This window comes from Eumetopias jubatus, unplaced genomic scaffold (assembly GCF_037043125.1).
Source record: "Eumetopias jubatus isolate StellerSeaLion01/CBP00866 unplaced genomic scaffold, mEumJub1_p1.0 scaffold_4, whole genome shotgun sequence".
Classification (NCBI taxonomy): Eukaryota; Metazoa; Chordata; class Mammalia; order Carnivora; family Otariidae; genus Eumetopias; species Eumetopias jubatus.
Window position 1 is genome coordinate 110,616,594 of NW_028274810.1, and position 18,316 is coordinate 110,634,909.

Here is an 18,316-nt window from a genome sequence, read left to right on the forward strand (position 1 = left end):
TAATTTTTCATCTAAATCTAGTACTTTCATTTTAAGTAGGCCAAAGAAAAAGCCAAAGAAATTTGAAAAGCAAAACCACTATTTATATTATTATAGGCAGGTTTGAAACAAAGTCTCATTCTCCTATAACATGACCTGAGATGATGCGTCATATCCGAGTGTCCCAAAGCAGCTCAAGCCAGAGCTTAGCCTTTTTCAGGATACTGTGTATGTGCAGAGAGAATCCTACCCATGCGTGGCAGGTTCTGCAGAGCGAGGACCTGGCTCCAGTGAGACCTGACTGCTTGAATGGGTAGTCTGGAGTAAGAGGGTGAAGTTCAGACACTGAACATTCAGAATGGTAGGCAGCACTTGAAGGCCGGAGCCTGGCCCCTCTGCCTGCAGAGCCTACTCGGATCATTCTGTCACGTGTCTGTGCACTTCCCTTGGGTGACACGTGCGCCCCTGCAGGAGTCGGTGTGCTTGCTGCCTCCCTGGCCACAGAGGAGGCTGGTGTCCCTGTAGCCATCCTGCTCGTGCGCGCAGTCTCTGGCGGAGAGATGAGCACAGCAGCCGGCGGATGGAACGAACCTCCCTTACACCTGGAGTCTTGCGTCTCGTCTTTACAAAGAGCCAGACCTGCTTCACATTAAAAGAGAAAGCAAGATCGTCCAATAGGACAAAGTCTGTGTTCACTGATCTCTGCTTCACTGGGGCATGGGAGTAATGCCAGGGATGAGATTCAGTCTTTATTAATAGCATATCAGGAGGTTGTGGCCTGAGCCGCAAAGTAGTTACCGTTTAGCAGCATAGACCCTCCTTATACGTGTGTGTAAATATATGTCTTCCCCGGTTTTAGGCGCTCGTACTGGGAGATGCGAGGCAACGCGCTAGAGAAGAAGTCCAACTATGAAGTGCTGGAGTAAGTATTACACACCTCCACTGTCCCGCACACACCCAGAAATAAGTCAGCCTTCAGACCGAGGGCTTTATTAGTTTACCTAAAGTTAAATGGAAAACCTGAAACACTACTGTTTCTAAAACAATTATTTCTGGAAGAAGGAAAGTTTTTTTAAGCAAAGAATTCCTAATGACAGTAACTGTGTGAGCAGAGATTTTAATTTGTTGACACATGTCTTTGGGCTGATAATGTCTATGGCATGTCAGCACAGACTTCTGTCTCTGTAGATTTAACCATATTGGGGTGAAGTTTCACTTCTAGTTTGCAGCGAATTCAGAATTGCTGGTTCAGTTATTACCTATATTCTCTGTATACATTGTTGAAGGGTTTTTTCACAGGTGGAGATATGTGAATTACTTGTTGCTCACGTAACAGGATATTTAGGATAACTGAAAAATTTTCGGATCTTGGAATTAATTTGTGTATTAGACTGTTATATTAGGTTGTATTAAATGCATAGAAGCCATGCTGGAGTTTATGTCTGGGGAGATTTGAAGTTCTGTACTTCATCTTTTTTTTTTTTTTTTTTTTTAAGATTTTTATTTAGGGGCGCCTGGGTGGCTCAGTCGCTGGGCGTCTGCCTTCGGCTCAGGTCATGATCTCAGGGTCCTGGGATCAAGCCCCGCATCGGGCTCCCTGCTCAGCGGGAAGCCCGCTTCTCCCTCTCCTGCTCCCCCTGCTTGTGTCCTTCTCTCACTGTGTCTCTCTGTCAAAAAATAAAATAAAATCTTTAAAAAAAAAAAGATTTTTATTTATTTGACAGAGAGAGACAGCAAGAGAGGGAACACGAGCAGGGGGAGTGAGAAAGGGAGAAGCAGGCTTCCTGACAAGCAGGGAGCCTGATGCGGGGCCCGATCCCAGGCCCCTGGGACCATAACCTGAGCCGAAGGCAGACACTCAATGACTGAGCCACCCAGGCACCCCTCTGTACTTCATCTTTTTGATAATTCATGCAGCAAAAGAGCGTTGATCTTTAAGTCCCAGTAAAGGTCCGTTTTAGTTTCATTAGGAATGGTGCCACATCTGGCCAACACTTAACCTTTTCTGGCTGTATTATTACTGAAATCCTTGTAGTATTTGGGAGATGTAAAATAAATTGGTTAAATAAAGTAAAAGGTTGTCTATCATTACTCTGCTATGATAGCAACTTTAACTGGCTTCAGATTTTGCCTGGACTTTCTTGGAGCCCAGCTGCGGCCACAATGTGAAAGTTTAATGCCCCATCACTTTGAAAGCAAGAGTTTGCAGGGGAGTTGTAGTCATTTAAACATAAAAGTAGAAATAACCATTTTTGCAAGTTGGTTACAGCTCAGGTACAGCCATTTGGAATAATCACTGGTCATAAGAGATGTGATAGTTATTTTTCTAATTGGCACGAGCCTCCTTTGTGCCAGGCTGTGAGGGCAGAAAATGCCACCTGGGCCGTCTGTCCGGCTTGAGGCCCTGAGAGCCAGCTCACAGCCTGACCTCTGAATGTGACGTGTCTGCATAGCCTAGTGTCCGTGACCATGCACAGCACAGAGGACACTGGCCAGATGCTGCGCCCGGGTTTATCTGAACGCATCTATACATATGTTGTGTCCTTAACAGATTGGAAAGAGCAAAAAGGAGTTGGTTGGAGATGAATGAAAAATTTGAGATTAACTAGGATATCTTAGCAGGCAGAATTATTTTCAGTAGAGTGTTTCCTGACCTTCAGTGGATGATGTAGAAGTAGTGAGACCATCAGTAACTGAAACAGAAAACAGCACTCACTGTGGTGGAGATTTGTGTTCACAACTGTCACATTCTTCAGCCTGCCAGTCTCTTAGTGCTTCAAATACAAATCACCAGAATTGAGGAGATCATTGAAGATCTTGTCTGAAATGACACTGGGTTTGTTCTCAATTCAAATGGAGGTTCACAAATAACAGGAATAGTTTTACCTGTTTGGTTATTTGGTTGATTGTTCCTTTGTCCATTTATTTCTTTACTCATTAGTTCACTTAACAGACATTACTGAGCACGTGCTGAGCCATTGGCAGCCGAGTGCTGGATATTTAGAAATTAATAATACAAAACATTCACCCTCAGGAAGCTTACAGCTAGCAGGGAGACTCAGATGAGTGGGCAGAATTGTAGAATAATGTCCCAGGAGCTGGAGTAGAGGTGCCTGGGGGTGGGGGGTGTGCGGAGCATGGGACTTGATGTCCGAGGTGGTTTCACGGGGAGATGTGGTCACCCCGAGTCTCGAAGAAGGCATGTGGGCAGGTGGGGGGAACTGCCCGGGAGGAGGGATGAGACTTTGTGAAGGCACAGAGACATGGAAGGTCAGGTAGCAGCTGGAAAACTGTCGGTTCGTTGTGAGGGCTGGTCATTAACAGCCCACTGCTCTCTTCAGCAGCCTGTGGTCCTTGCCTGTTGCTGATCCTGGGCCATCCTAAACAGGGCAGTGGTGTGAGGAGATTGGTGATTTAGAACTCTGTGTTCATGGGCCTGGGATTTTATTACAGAAGGTTCAGAAAGGGAGGCAGGGAACCAGCACACCACGGTGTCCCTCCTGCCCACTCGAGCAGGAGCGAGGCTGTGTTGTGGGCACGGCAGCGCCAGGAGCGAGCTGGATGGAGGTGGCCGGAGCTGGGGTCTGTGCCAGCTGGCTGGTTAGACTTGGTTTTCTGTCCTGGGCCACAAGGGATGCTGCTCGCAGGAAGAGTTTCCGTTGGAGAGGGAACCGGAGAAGTTGTTGGAGCATGTTGATTTTCAGTTCTGAGGGAACATGGATTTTTTTAAAAATAGAAATGAAGGAGAAGAGTGGGTTTATTTCATATGCTATAAAATCACTCCTACCAGTAGCATTAAAATCTTCCATGGTCCCCGGTGCCTGGTTTCTAATGTCATTCATCAATGAAAGGAACCAGGGCTCCTTTGAAAAATGCCTGATGCTAGAAAGGTGGGGGGAGGGGGTATAGAAAGGGCCTGAGCTTCTTGGTGCCAGAAGGGAGAAAGCACTCTGCCCACGTGTTGCAAGAGAGCCAGCTGAAGTGCCTAAAGCTGGCATCATTTGAGCTACAAAATGAGCAACATAGTTTTATATCATAACCCAGATTATAAAGTAGATATCCGTGAGTCCATACTCTTAGAAATGACTGAATACATGAGAAGTGACAAATCTCCCCTACAGAAGAATTATAAGTAATTTATGTAGCTATGACCACAAAGGGGGCAGAACATAAAATCCCACCTTAAAGGATGAGCTGTACTTGGTGACTTGTACAGGACAGTATGGAACGGGGTGTGGGGAGAAAGTTGGCTGGCGGTGAAGAAGCCTGGCAGACAACCCCTGAGCTAGATGATCAAGGTCGGCATCAGCAGTGATAAGCCATGCTGATGGCAGGTGCCCTTGGTAGGATCTGTTGAGAAGGGCGCTCCACCTCTGTTGGCTTCCTCCCCTAAACCCATAACCCCAGTCTCATGCGAAATACAGATAATTCCCAGTCGAGGGACACTATACAAAATACCAAACCAGTACACCTTAAACCTGTCAAGATGGTCAAAAACATGGAGAATCTGAGAAGCTGACATAGCCAAGGAGAGTCTGTGGAATCATGGTAATTAAGTTGGATTCTGTAACAAAAAAATGATGTAGAAAAAGTAATAAAATCTGAATTACGTATAGACTTTGTTAATAATAATAAGTCGATGTTGATGAAGGAGTTGTGGCCGGTGTGCCATTGGCAATGTGAGCTAGGAGCAGGAGAGAGACCTGGGCCTGAGGTATGCGTGGGACTCTGTACTGTCTTTCCAACATCTCTGTAGGACTAAGACTATTCTACAATAGTCTGCCTCAATTTAGAGAGAAATAATAAAGGAATGGAGGTGAAAAGCCAGCGGGTAGACAGGGATGACAATCTCAAGAGTTCAGTCTGTGGTGGACAGTTCCCTGAAGTCTGAGAAGGACCTGGATTGCAAATCACCAGGCAGCGAGGGACAGGGTGCCGGAGAGCACCTGTTCGCATCCTTCAGGTCAGCGTGGAAGCCTGTCCTGTTGCAGTGAACTGTATCCTGCCCTGTCTCTGCGAGGCCACAGTAGGAACTGTGGTGTCACCAGATGAAGTGAGCCAGGCATACTGTAAATACTGTAAAAGGGACACAGAGTCAGAGGACAGCAGGGGCCCAAGTGAAATCCCCATGGATGATGCATTGACATGTCTGTGGCAGCAAGAACAGGCAGTTGAAAGAAAATGAAGAAGCAGGTATCCATCAAGGTGGGGTGGTGGATGGTGTCTTTGGAGAGAGGAGTTTTCAGTTTAAGATCTCTTTGCAACAAGGAGCACCTGGCTGGCTCACTTGGTAGAGCATGCTGCTCTTGATCTCAGGGTCGTGAGTTGGAGCCCCACACTGGGTGTGGAGTCTACTTAAAAAAGAAAAAAATTAATTAAAAAAAATCTGTTTGAAATAAAAGTCAAAGATTGCATCAGAATTGGTATATATTTGGCTTATTTATAGAGATTACAGAAATTGAGGTGACGGGAGAGAAGGCCGGGGGCAGAGGACAGACCTGGGCACTAATGGGTGGGGGTCAGTGAAGTGGAGAATGTGGGGCTTACTGTCCCCAAGTGAGGGCCTGTATCACGGGAGAAATGGGTGCAGCGTGGTGTCATCACAGGCCTTCTCAGGGGCTGTGGGTGAAAAGCAGAATTACCTGTAGTCTTGAGGCAGCTGTTGTGTATTCTTCTGTAGGTACGCTATGTAAATCAGGCAGACAGGACAGAGAAGGAAAAGAAGGGCGGGTTTAACTGGGACTGTGCTGGATTTACCCTGCCCGCTTCCTCCCTCCCTCTAGTGGTTCCGTGTAGCTGCGGATGTGTGATTCCTCTCTCCTCTGGCAGCAGAGTGTCTGCTGCGGGTCCTGCTTCCACCGTATCCTGCCCTTGGTGTGTGCTTCTAGGACCATAGAGTGAGAGTGTTGCTGATGCCTGCCTCGGTGTGCGGAGTTAGGGAGACGAGCTGCATTGAGAGCCGAACGCAGTGCCGGCCCTGAGCAAGCGTTTGCCTGTAATTACCGTTGTGATCAGGATCCAGATGAGAGCTTGTCACTCACGATGAAAACCAAACTGTAGAGTTAACTTCACAGTGTTAGTAAGAAAACAGCATATGAAAGAATGTCAGAGTTCATCTATTAACTTAATTTTGAACCTTTTAAAATTATTTTTGTTTGTTTACAAAGGTAGTAATACATTCTAGCTGGAGAAAATTGGAACAGAATTGTCCAATAAGATAAAAATCTTCGAATCTCATCAGTTAGTGTTAACCACCTTCACAGTCTTCAGAAATATTCTTATAGACCCCCCCCTTGTTTTCCATGTGTGTGCACAAGGCAATACAGAGCTCAGTGTGAGAGCAAGGACACTGTCCGTGCATCCTGCTTCTTTCCGTCAGCCTCACTCTGGAGAGCTGTTTGCACTGACCGAGTGCGTGTCAGCATAGCAGTCCGTCAGATCCGTGGCCATGCTCCGTGTAACCGGTCCGGGCATGGGGGACATTCAGGCCAGTGACAGTACGTGGCAGTGTCACCGTGTTTTCTTGTTCGTTTTTGCCCGTTGACCGACAAATAATAGCTTGTTTTATTTACTTTAGCTTGATTACTGTTGATATTGAGTACCTTCCCGTATGTGGACCATTTTATATATTCCTTTTTTAAAATTGGCTGTATTTTCTTTTTTTTTTTTTAAGATTTTATTTATTTATTTGAGAGAGAGAGAATGAGAGACAGAGAGCACGAGAGGGGAGAGGGTCAGAGGGAGAAGCAGACTCCCCGCTGAGCAGGGAGCCCGATGCGGGACTCGATCCCGGGACTCCAGGATCATGACCTGAGCCGAAGGCAGTCGCTTAACCAACTGAGCCACCCAGGCGCCCCTGTATTTTCTTTTCGTGTTAATATTAAGAGGTTTTTGTCATACTGTGTTTGTAGAATTTGTTCTGTATGTTCTTCCCAGCTAGTCTTTGTCTGTCAACTGTGACCATAAATGGCTTTTCATCATACAGGACTTTTTTTTTTTTTTTAATGTAGTCAAATCTGCCAGTTATTTTCATTTGAGTTTTGAGTTTCAAGACCTGATGTTTGTTCTCAAACTTTTCTGGATTTATTTCAATTTTCTCATCTCCAGATGTGCAGATATTTTTTCAAAGGTTTTTTTGGTAATGGTCTGTGTGATAACAGCTTCTTTGGCTTTCATGGAGACTGTCTTTGTGAGCTGGTGTAAGATCATTTCCCTCCAGTAATTTATTATGTAAACATTCAGACACAAAGAAAGTTGAAAGAACCGTTCAGTGAGCACACGTATACCTGCCCCCTAGATCCTACAGTTGACATTCTGCTGTATTTGCTTGGATGTGACCAGTTTTTGTAAGTGTTTCAGTGTGGTTTTAAAAATGGACTTTCTGTTCAAGCTGGTTAACATCTGTCTTTCCTGGTGTTTTGTCTCCTGACATGTCAGTGACTGAGAAGGCATGTGTCTCCCTCTGTGGGAGCAGCTGTGCCCGTCTCCTCCTGTGGGTCAGTTCATGTCTGCTCTGTACTGGGGACTTTTTCAATGAAACACAGAAACAGAATGTTTTTTATCTTCTTGGTTAATTGACTCTCATGTCATCATTCAGTTACCTTCAGGGTGCCTAATTGTACATACTTTCTTGTTTTGGGGGGATTTCTCCCCCTGATGTCATCTTTGCCTTTTTTAGGTTAGCATTGGCCTAGCTTTCATTTTCGTTCCTTATATTACTTCTGTTCTTTCCTTTATTACTTTTTTCCGCTTACTTCCCACGTTATTACATCCTTATACTTTTAGGCATGTCTCTTATAAGCATCATAGATCTAGAATGTGTTTCTTTTAACTGAGAATTTAATATGTTTATATTTATTAGGATAAATGATGTATGTGGAATGGCTTGTGTTGTCTTTATTTCTATTATCCATTAAAAAAAAAAAATTCGTTTTTTGGGTGTGTGTGTGGTTTTTTTTTTTTTAATGTTTATTTCTTAATGGGTTTTCTTACTCCAAATTTTTTTCCCCTAATGATTTGGAAATTTATAAACTATTTCTATTCTTTTATTAGTTACTCTTACAATTTAACCTTCTATAGTAACCAAATCTAGATCTTAAAATTCTCTTCACCCTCTCTTCTGTAGTGCAGGGACCTCTGGACATCCTAACTCTCTACACCTCCTTCCAGCTCGCACACCGTTTCGCCCATGTGTTAGTTCTGTCTTTACTTAAGCTCCACATGTTAGATGTTGTTATAATCTCATGCAGACATTGTTGATTTGGCGGCATGTGTACCATTTTATCTCTTACACATTCTTGTGTCTACTTCAGACCACCCTTCCGGCATCCTTTTCCTTCAGACGCTGTATTTGCTCCACACTCAACAGATCGACTTTCCAGGACGGCTGTTGACAGACATGCTGCCCTTTCTCTGAGGTCGCTCTTTCCTTTCAGAGCTTCGCGTTGCTCTTCCGTCTCACTCGTGCCTCATGCTTGCATTTCGTTCATGACCCAGCTTGGAACAAGATGTGCTGCTTGATTCTGTGGATTCGCATTTTTCATCTGCAAAGTATATGCCATCAGCTCTGGAATTGTCAACTAGATACATTTGGACCTTTATAACTCTTAACATGGTTCATATTTTCCATCTGTTTCTCCCTGTGATGGTGTATGTGTCATTTCTCTAGATTTGTCTTCTAAGCCTTTCATTCCCTTCTAAGTAGTCTTTCTGTCATACCCCATCGGCTCACGTTTCATTTCATCATTGACACTTTTCAATTCCAAGTTCATTTCTTGGGATGTGATCTGCTCTTTGTTCCCAATAACCTTTTTTTTTTTTTTTTAAGGTTTTATTTATTCTTTTGACAGAGAGACACACAGCAAGAGAGGGAACACAAGCAGGGGGAGCGGGAGAGGGAGAAGCAGGCTTCCCACTGAGCAGGGAGCCCAATGCGGGGCTTGATCCCAGGACATGACCTGAGCCGAAGGGCAGACGCTTAACGACTCAGCCACCCAGGTGCCCCCCCCAATAACCTTTTGTTGCATGCTTGTGCATGTGATGGTGGCAGGAGTGTGTCCGTCAGCTCCTCTGACTCACTCAAGCCTCCAGGTGGCTTGAATCAGAGCTGGTGGGCCGAGGTAGGGCAAGCGGGGCTCCAGAGGGGCTTGTTCGAGAGCCAGGGGTGGATGGCACAACTGCAGCCTCTCTTGGGTCCAGGCCCAGTGCCGGAGCACCAGGTCCGCCCCCCCTCCCCCCACACACACCTTCAGACGCATTCCATCCAGAACCCTAGAGCGGGTGCCTGTGGCCAGCGGTCCCAGGACTCCTCACCCCTAGTGCTTAGCAAATGCCAGGCCAGGTGTGCAGGCCTGCCTGTTTGTCGCCATGCTGCGTAAACCGTCGCTGCTGTAGCACAGCCTGCCTTCAGTTTTCCTTTTTCTTAAGGTATGTTATTTAGAAATTCTTTTGTATGTATCTTTGGTGGTTAAGTTCTGTTTCTGACATCTTGAAAGGTGGCTTTACTCCATGAACAATTCATGATTCCTCATGGTATTTTCTCAATACTTTAAAAATTTGTGAAGCTGTTCCTTTGGTTCTGTCTTCCCACACTGCTGTCGGGAAGGCTGATACCAGGGCTTTACGTGTTGTGCCCGCTGAGCGATCATCTGGCCCTGAGCAAACTCTGGTCATCGCACCCCAGGGACCCGGCAGCCCAGGTCCTCCAGGGGCCTCAGCGTTCCTCTTTCCTACTGGGTATTGCTGGTAACTTGGGGACACTTAGAAAGGTGTATATTTTCTAATACAGAAGAGAATTCTAACAAATGCAGAATATCACTTGTTTCCTATTAGTTTATTTTAGGGTTCTCTTTTTCCCTGCCAGTAATGAGAAAAATTGGGAAATAGTCCACAGGGTTGCCTAGTTTCTGTCAGAAAATTTAAAGACAATCTTGGTTGTTTATAGCCTAATGAAGAATACCCCTTCAACTTTACCATGTTTCTAAATAACTATTTTGAATCATGCTAAAGATAACTGGGCCAGGTTCTAAGAGTGGGGAAAGCACTATGTAGGAACTTCTGTAGTTTTTCTTTAAACCAACTGAAGAGCTAGTCTTTAGCTTTCTTTCCAACCGTGGTAGAACCAGTGTGCCTTCTCTGTAGACAAAAGGGAGATGTGTGGCAGTGACGCATCATCGCCGGCCCCAGAACACGTCCTCCTGAGGATGCACGCTTCCAGGGAGCAGAGTGGCATGCAGATGGATGAGACTTCCGTTTGCACCTTTATGAGCGGAGGCGAGGCAGGGGAGGAACGTAGCTGCCACAGGAGGTCAGATTAGAGGTTTTAAAAAAATGTTTTGTACTCAAACTAACAACTGCATTGTGACAATGACAAATTGACCAAAATACGCTAATGAAACTGTTTAAATTATGGTTCCTACTGTGATCTCGTTGAAGGAAGAATTTTACATACCACTGATTCTTGTTTAAACTACAGACTTGTGAAGTTATTTTATATGAACTACTTCACTTTTTGGTTCTGCTCATTTCCTTATTATGTGGTTCGCTTTTTCAAGACATGTGTTTTTGTCACGTTCGCGTGTGGTGTCCTCCCCTGTAGCTGTTTGTCTGCCTGTGTCTGTTTTCTGCTGGACTGGCAGAGGCCCTCTAGCCCCATCGCCTAGCGGTGCCCGACATTTATGTGGTGCTCCACCCATCGGTGCTTCTTGGATGAAAAACAATTCATGATTTAAAAGTAACAGGATAATTATAAGTTTGCATTGGATTCATTTCTTCATTGTCTTCCTAATAGCAGTCTATTAAGTTTCTTTAGTTACCTGTGATACATAAAAGACGATGCTGAAGGATTTGGCATGAATTAACAGTGGCTTAACTAAGATAAAAGGTCATTTCTCTTTAATACAAAACAAATCCTAGGCAGTCACCGTTCCTCATCACCAGAGTGCCAGGCCTCTTTTTTTTTTTTTTTTAAGATTTTATTTATTTGATAGAGATAGTGAGAGAGAGAACACAAGCAGGGGGAGCTGGAGAGGGAGAAGCAGGCTTCCCGCGGAGCAGGGAGCCCGATGCGGGGCTCGATCCCAGGACCCCGGGACCATGACCTCAGCCGAAGGCAGACGGTTAACGACTGAGCCGCCCAGGCACCCCCAGAGTGCCAGGCCTCTTTACTCTTGCCATCCCACCATCCATAGCATGCCCTCCCCCCGTGACCTAGGATGGCTGGTGGACCTTACCCGTCACATTTGTATTCCAGCCTCCCAGAGGAGGAAGAAGTGGGCACCCTCCTTCTTTCCCCTCCCTGCAAGGACACAGGTGTGTACATAGTACTTTCCCCTAGAGGGACGTGGGCTGAGTCTAGTCACGTGGCCACAGCTGGCTACAGCAGAGGAACCTAGTACTGTGCCTGGCCAGAACACCGCTGCTTATTACCCAGGAGGAGGGAGAGAGTGCCATTCAGAGGTGCGTAGCAGTCTGTACTGCCGTCAGAGACTTTTCATATTTATCAGTTTTAAGAGGCTTAAGGTATTTCAGAAGTTAAATATCTCAGCGGTATGTTTATATTAAAGATACTCAGAGTTTCAGGGCAAGGATAAGGTAGGGATGCTGTATGAAAATGCACATTTTGGTTGTATTTTAACATCAGTTTCGGTTGCTTTTTTGCCTGGGCTTTAAATCTTTGAAGAATTATGTCCACAGAGCATTAGTTACCCGAAGCCAGCAGACAAGGCCACGGTCTTCTCAGAAGTGGTGCCAAAGGGGAAATAAATTTATCTTTGACATAAGAATTTACTTAGACTGAAGCTTATTCCGTACTGCGGTCTCCCAAGCCTGCTGGGTTAGGGGTCAGGGGACTTGGATGCACGTGTGCAGGACAAGGCCACAGGCTGGGAGTCTCCAGGCAGGAGCTGTGCACTCTGGAGAGTTCATCCTGCTGTGTGGTAGAGCCTGGGTGGCAGGGAGAGGCTGCAGGTGGTGAGGACTGCCGCCTGCTCACCTGCACAGCTCTCCGTCGGGAGTGGGCTGTGGAAGGGCAAGGCCCGGAAGCGGGTGGTCAGCCCTGAGACATGGAGGAGCAGAGCTTGGAGGTCCGCCCCCCTGCTGCTGCCACATCATCCTGGGACGCCCTCCTCCCGGCTGCAGGGCTTCGTCCCAGGGGTCGGAACACTGCGTGCTCATCCTGTGGTCACTGTGCTGGGTGCGCAGCCATACCCAGCGTCCGTCCGTTCTGCTCACCCCTCCGCTCACTGAGGAGCCCTCGAGCCACGGCCCTGAGCCCTGGAGAGTCAGGGTGCCTGCCGTCCTGGATTCCCTGTTGCAGCCCAGCGCAGCGTCCCACCGTGGCGGGAATGTCCTCTCCTCCCTGGTCTGCGAGGCAGCCCCTCTCCATGTGAGGCCGCTGAGTCCCTGACATGTAGCCACCATGCCAGGGAACTGGATTGTTAGATTAGTCTGAGCTAATTTAAGTATATATTGCCTCACGTGGCCATGCCGTGAACAGTGCAGCTCTCACCTGGTGCTAGTAGCTTGTCAGCTGTGTGTGGGTTTGGACGTTTCCTTTGAATGCATGGGAATCGAGCAACCTAATGCTTGAATTTTGGAATTGGGGTTTGGCCGTGTTCTGCAAGTTTTCATGTAGCTAGTTTTTTGTCCAGTGAGTTTACGTGAATTTAGGATCTACCCCTTGACAAGTATTTGTATAGTAAAGAATTACATTATAATAAAGGCCAGTAGTTGTATTTTGTGGAAGACATATAAGTAGTTTTTATTGTTTGATTCACATCATCTCACACTTGTGTAGAGTTTGGGCTCAGATGAGTTTTATGGCACAGGAAGCTAAAAACTTAACTGCTACACATCAGAGGGCATGCCGTCACCCAGTGCCAGATACACACAGCTCGGAGAGGTGGCCTCACGTTGAAAGTGGGACAGGCTGCCTGTCCCTGCTGGGTGTCCTAGGAGAGGGTTTAAATTTGGATGTCTGTAGTAGGCTCTCCCTAAAACTGTGAACACAGCACCCAAGGCGCTCCTTGGGGTTCCTCAGTGTCCTCCACCAGGAAGCCTGAAGTAGATTGGCTTTCTGATTAATGGATATGTGTTGTTGTTGAATTTTTCCAATGATTTTGCATACTTTAGCCTCATTTTTAGTTTCTTACTTGCCAGGTGTCACATTTTTTAAAAGATTTTTAAAAAAATTTTTAAAGATTTTTTAAAAATTTATTTATTTGAGAGCAGAGTGAGTGAGAGAGAACATGAGTGGAAGGGGGAGGGGCAGAGGGAGAGGGAGAAGCAGACTCCCCGCTGAGCAGAGAGCCTGACATGGGGCTCGATCCTAGGATCCTGGGATCATGACCTGAGCCGAAGGCAGACACTTCACCGACTAAGCCGCCACCCAGGTGCCCCAGGTGTCACATTTAAAAGAGGTCTAAGATAGGGACAAATGTTATAAATCCATTGCTCAAAAATAGAAAAACTAAACTGTCTACTTACCAGCATTAGTTGACCTTAGCTTTTTTTTCCCCCCACAAATGGAGCTGTCTTCATCTTGAAAATAAAAGTAACACCTAGAAATAGGCTTCGTTTTCACAGAAGTATGCCCTTTCTCATTATTCGTGAAACATACAACCCTTTGGGTCAATCTTTAATTTCCCCATTTGTGACAGAAATGAGTGTGATAAATTCTTTGCTTTCCACTTGACTCTAAGAAAAGTAGATGCATTACCTCTTTGACTAATGGTGACGCTGGTCTCACAGTCGGGAGGTGGACGTCCCCTGCCCTGGTCTTCCCCCTCATCCATTTTGGGGGCCAACTGCCTCCTTGAAATTCCCACTAGGAGGCCACGCACGCCTTGCTTGCACCCCACACATCTGAAAGAGATCCCACCCCCAGCCCCCCTTCTCAGTGCATGGAGTGCTCTCACACGTGTCCAGTCGTCGGGCGCTCCGCAGCTTTGAATCTCTTCCTTTGTCGCTTCCTCTGCTGCCTGCCCTCCCACCCCCTCCTCCCTGGGCACCTGCCGGCCTTCCTCCCGCCTGCTCATCCTTCCCCCACCCCCACTGTATATTCTGCTTATGGTGAAAGAGTCCCACCTCCCTCTGCTCAAACAACAGGGAGCCAGGCATGTGGACCAAACTCTCACCGGACAGGAGGACACCTACGGTATTTCTGGAGGAAAGAGTTGTGGGGACTTAACACACTCTTTTTTTTTTTTTTTTTTAAAGATTTTATTTATTTATTTGAGAGAGAGAGAATGAGAGACAGAGAGCACGAGAGGGAGGAGGGTCAGAGGGAGAAGCCGACTCCCCGCTGAGCGGGGAGCCCGATGTGGGACTCGATCCCGGGACTCCAGGATCATGACCCGAGCCGAAGGCAGTTGCTTAACCAACTGAGCCACCCAGGCGCCCTTAACACACTCTTATTTCATCCTCAGCATCACTGTTTGCAGCAGGATTTAGCATTCCCAGTTTAAAAATAGATAACCTCAGGTTTATAGGTGCTTAGTAATAGCCAGATCCATCCTGTGGCTGAGTGAAGAGTCCAGCCCAGAGCTCTCTGTATGAAGTGCTTGTTAGTATGGAACAGTTGCCCAGAAAGGAAAGTAGGGGAGACAGTGCTCAGGAATTGTGCCTAAAAATTCTAGATTTTTCTCTTTACGTGCTTAATGTGCCGCTTCCCAGAGTGGCTAGCACCCAAACCCTTAAATGCAAAGTCCCTGTCTGTTGAGGAGGCAGCAAGAAAGGGAAGACCCTGGGGGGACACTTCTCCTTCTTTGACACCTGTAGTCACAGTAGATGATGCAGATCTGGAAAGATAAGTTACAAAGCGAAGTAGTTAGAAAAATAAATGGAAAACCAGGGTTGTATGAATTAACTAGTAGGTAGAACCAGGAAACAGTGTGTCCTGGATGTCGAGAAAGAATTTCAGAAGCATGTCATGAACATACTAACAATGAAAAAGAATGGGGACTGAGGCCAGTTTTGGATTTAGCAAGTACTAACTAGTAGTCGGATTATAGAATAGGGGGTTGAAATGTTTGGATATGGGATCAACCATATAAACTCCATGTGATTTCTATAGTTTCATTTATAATGCCAGCTAACTTAACAATCATGGATAAAGAAGTCATCCCTTTTGTATTTTTAAAAATATTTTCTATTTAGCTTATAGTTTCCTTATGTAATTCTGAAAAGATGCCACTGTTTAGTTTACTCCTTCTTGATCCTTTTATGTCCTCCACCTGTCTCTGGACATTCCCTGATGGCTGCAAAGGCTGTTTCATTTTACTAGCACATGAGGGCCCTCTAGTGACCAAAAATCCCGACATACTCGGTACCAAAGGAAGTAGGAAAAGAATGAGCTGCTCTTTCTGGTCTGTCTGCTTAGCTAGAGTGTTTTGAGGCTTGTGATAGTAATGATCAATTCTGTAGCCTGATCTAAAGAAAATCACTGGGACTTCCAACCTTCCACACTTTTAGCTTTCTGGCTTTCTGACTTTAAGCAAATCATCTAATTTCTCACTTTTAGTTTCCTATGTGAAACTGAGATGATAAACTTTAGGTGAATGAATCCCTTAATCAAAAAACGTTTACTTAAAAAAAAAAAGTCAACTTTTAGGATTAATTCAAGGAATTTTTTTTTAAGCTTCCGTGGTATATCCCACACCTTTTCCTACTCTGGCCAGTCTGCTGTGTCTACAAATACGATGTCACCCGGTAGGAACTGGTGTTTATAAGGCAAACCTTTAAGCACTGTTTACTCAGGCGTTGCCATCTGCCAAGAGGCACAATTGTAGAATGGTTTTCAACAGTGAGGGTTAAAACAGGAAAAAGATGTTCTACTGAAAGCTACTTGTATTGATGTTTTCTACTCATATCTAGAAAATGATTTGTCCCACCCCTTCCTTGACTGTGCTGGTAAATTGGAGCTTTATTTTGCTTCCTTCCTTCCTGAATAATACATGGAAGGATAAATAATTTAAATTGCATTTATGTTCTTGCAACAATGTCATTATATTAATTGATTTGGTGGTGTTATTTGTTAATACGCTTCTTTTTATGTTTCAGAAAAGATGTTGGTTTGAAGCGATTTTTTCCTAGGAGTTTACTGGATTCTGTCAAGGTAATTAGAATCTGCTTTATTGTAATCAGATGACCACGTTATGTAAATGCCTCCCCGTGGTATATGGTTTTCTCCCTTACGTCTAAAAGTTACAATATAAAAAGGCTGGTAGTTATTTTACTGGTGTTAATGGCAAATAGATTTTTGTAGGCACAGCTTTCTCCCACAAAGCCACAGTTTCACTTATTGATTATGTGTGATGCTTAGCTAAGTACAAGACTAAGAAGGCTGCATGCACAGTGGGCTTTGTCACCTAGGTCTTTATGGTCCCAGGTATGTTGATACACATAAGTGAGGAAGCAGCATGTAAACAGATCATAGTGGTAGCTGAATGTTGGTGTGTCTGCGTACACATGTGCACATATAAGTGCACTGTAAAGATCTCTCTTCTCTTGTTTCAACCACGTGGACACTCCTCCTTATGGGTAACTTTTGCAGAGCATCATCTTCTCTCCCTCCTTGCAGAGGGAACCGCAGGGGAGGGACACCGCGGGGCTCTGAGGTATGGTTTCCAGCCAATCCAGAGCACATGCCAAGATGTTCACGTGTGGAGGGAGAGCATAGGCTTTGGTCAGAATAGAGTCCAGCTCATGGGAGCTTTGCCATTTATGAGCCCCATGGTCTTGGTCCTGTTTCTTATTTCCACAATGAAGAAAATAGTATTTTGTAGGGTTGGGGTGAATATTTAACAGATTGATTATGTATGTTACTTACCACAGTCTATATAAGTGGTGGCCATTGCTGCTCTTTTTATCACAGAGGTGGTGTTTTATACCAGTATAGTCACACGGAAAACCATCCAAGCAGGCTAAAATGTATGTTACAAGAGAATGTAGCGTATTGGTCCAGAAAACCTGCTCTGAAGCCACACTGCCTTGGTGAAAATTCTGAGTTCATCACCATGAATTGCATGGGATTTGGCCGAGTTACTTAGTTTTACTGTATTTTAGTTTCCGCATCTGTAAAGTGGGGATGAAACCACTTTCTAACACTTGGGCTTCATACAAGGATTAATGAATTCATAAATATAAAGTCTGAGAACAATGAGCACAGAACTCACTAGGTGTTACCTAGTATGAAGAGGAGAAGGAGCACCGAGTTTCTTACTCATAACGATAAAATACCAGGTCCAGCAGTTGTTATTGCGTTAGTCATTTATTTATTTACTTTAAGATTTTATTTCAGAGAGAGCACAAGCGGTGGGGAGGGTCAGAGGGAGAGGGAGAAGCAGACTCCCCTCTGAGCAGGGAGCCTGGCTCGGGGCTTAATCCCTGGACCCCGGGATCATGACCTGATCCGAAGGCAGACACTTAGCCATCTGAGCCACCCAGGCGCCCCTGCATTAATCATTTCTACACAAGAGTTTCTTGGCCATTGTGCTGTTACTATTTGTTCCTTACATATTGTCGACTATGTCCCATGGCCTATTATTGGGTCATAGTGTTGGTACAATTTGCCAAATGCCAGGTGACAAAGGCCCTGTGTGCAGGCTCTGGGTGCTGCTTGCTCAAGTGTCATGGAGGAGGTAGTAAGGGCCTCCCTTGCTCACACAGCTTCTCAGTAATCTAATGGGAAGCAGATATGGAAGTGTTTGTTTTAAAGTATAAAGCACTCTACACATGTAATAAACACAGTTAAGAGCAGAGGAGAAGTATACTCTTCTGTGATGTTTCGGGCTCTTTCTCTAGTGTCGCTATCCTACTGTTTTATTTTCATCCAAGTGTCCTGGGCTACTCACGAAAGGCTAGAGTGAACCGGTGGGGAACCAGCTCCTGCAGTGTGCTCCAAGCAGATGGTCAAGGCCACGCACAGCAATGGGTGGGCCGGGTAGTTCCCAGACCATTGGCATGAGTGACATGGCCCAGGGGTGGCAGACAGAGGCAAGAGCTTTAAGTGAAGTTTGGCAGGGTGGGAGGCGTTGCAGGAGAAATCCAGGGTGTTTGGAGGTACGTGAGGGTCGTGGTGGGGTTGTGTCCTCCTGGAGGGCTGTTAGGTGTGGGCTGGCTGTACTCCTGGAGTTGTGAGGACGGGAGACTCGGTTTGACCTGGAGAGTCGTGCTGTGGTGCCGAGAAGGCCTAGGAAGATAGATCCTCGAGTGGAAGGGATGCCCCTGGGCATGAATCTGCAGTTTGCTGGCTGGTAGGGTGGGGAGGAGGCGTTCACACAAGTAGAAGACACAGTTCTTTAGCAAATTTACATTTCACCGAACAGAAAAATGCACT

At 45.7% G+C, this 18,316-nt stretch overlaps 1 protein-coding gene across 4 annotated transcripts in view; it reads left to right on the forward strand.

Moving 5' to 3' along the window:
* Positions 1-18,316, forward strand: part of PTK2 (protein tyrosine kinase 2) — a 254,738-nt gene that overhangs the window by 118,522 nt on the left and 117,900 nt on the right. For all 4 annotated transcript variants that reach the window (XM_088022737.1, XM_088022738.1, XM_028105631.1 and 1 more), the window contains 2 exons: positions 839-901; positions 16,039-16,093. In XM_088022737.1, the coding sequence (XP_087878863.1) occupies positions 839-901; positions 16,039-16,093 (118 nt within the window). The remainder of the gene's footprint in view (positions 1-838; positions 902-16,038; positions 16,094-18,316) is intronic.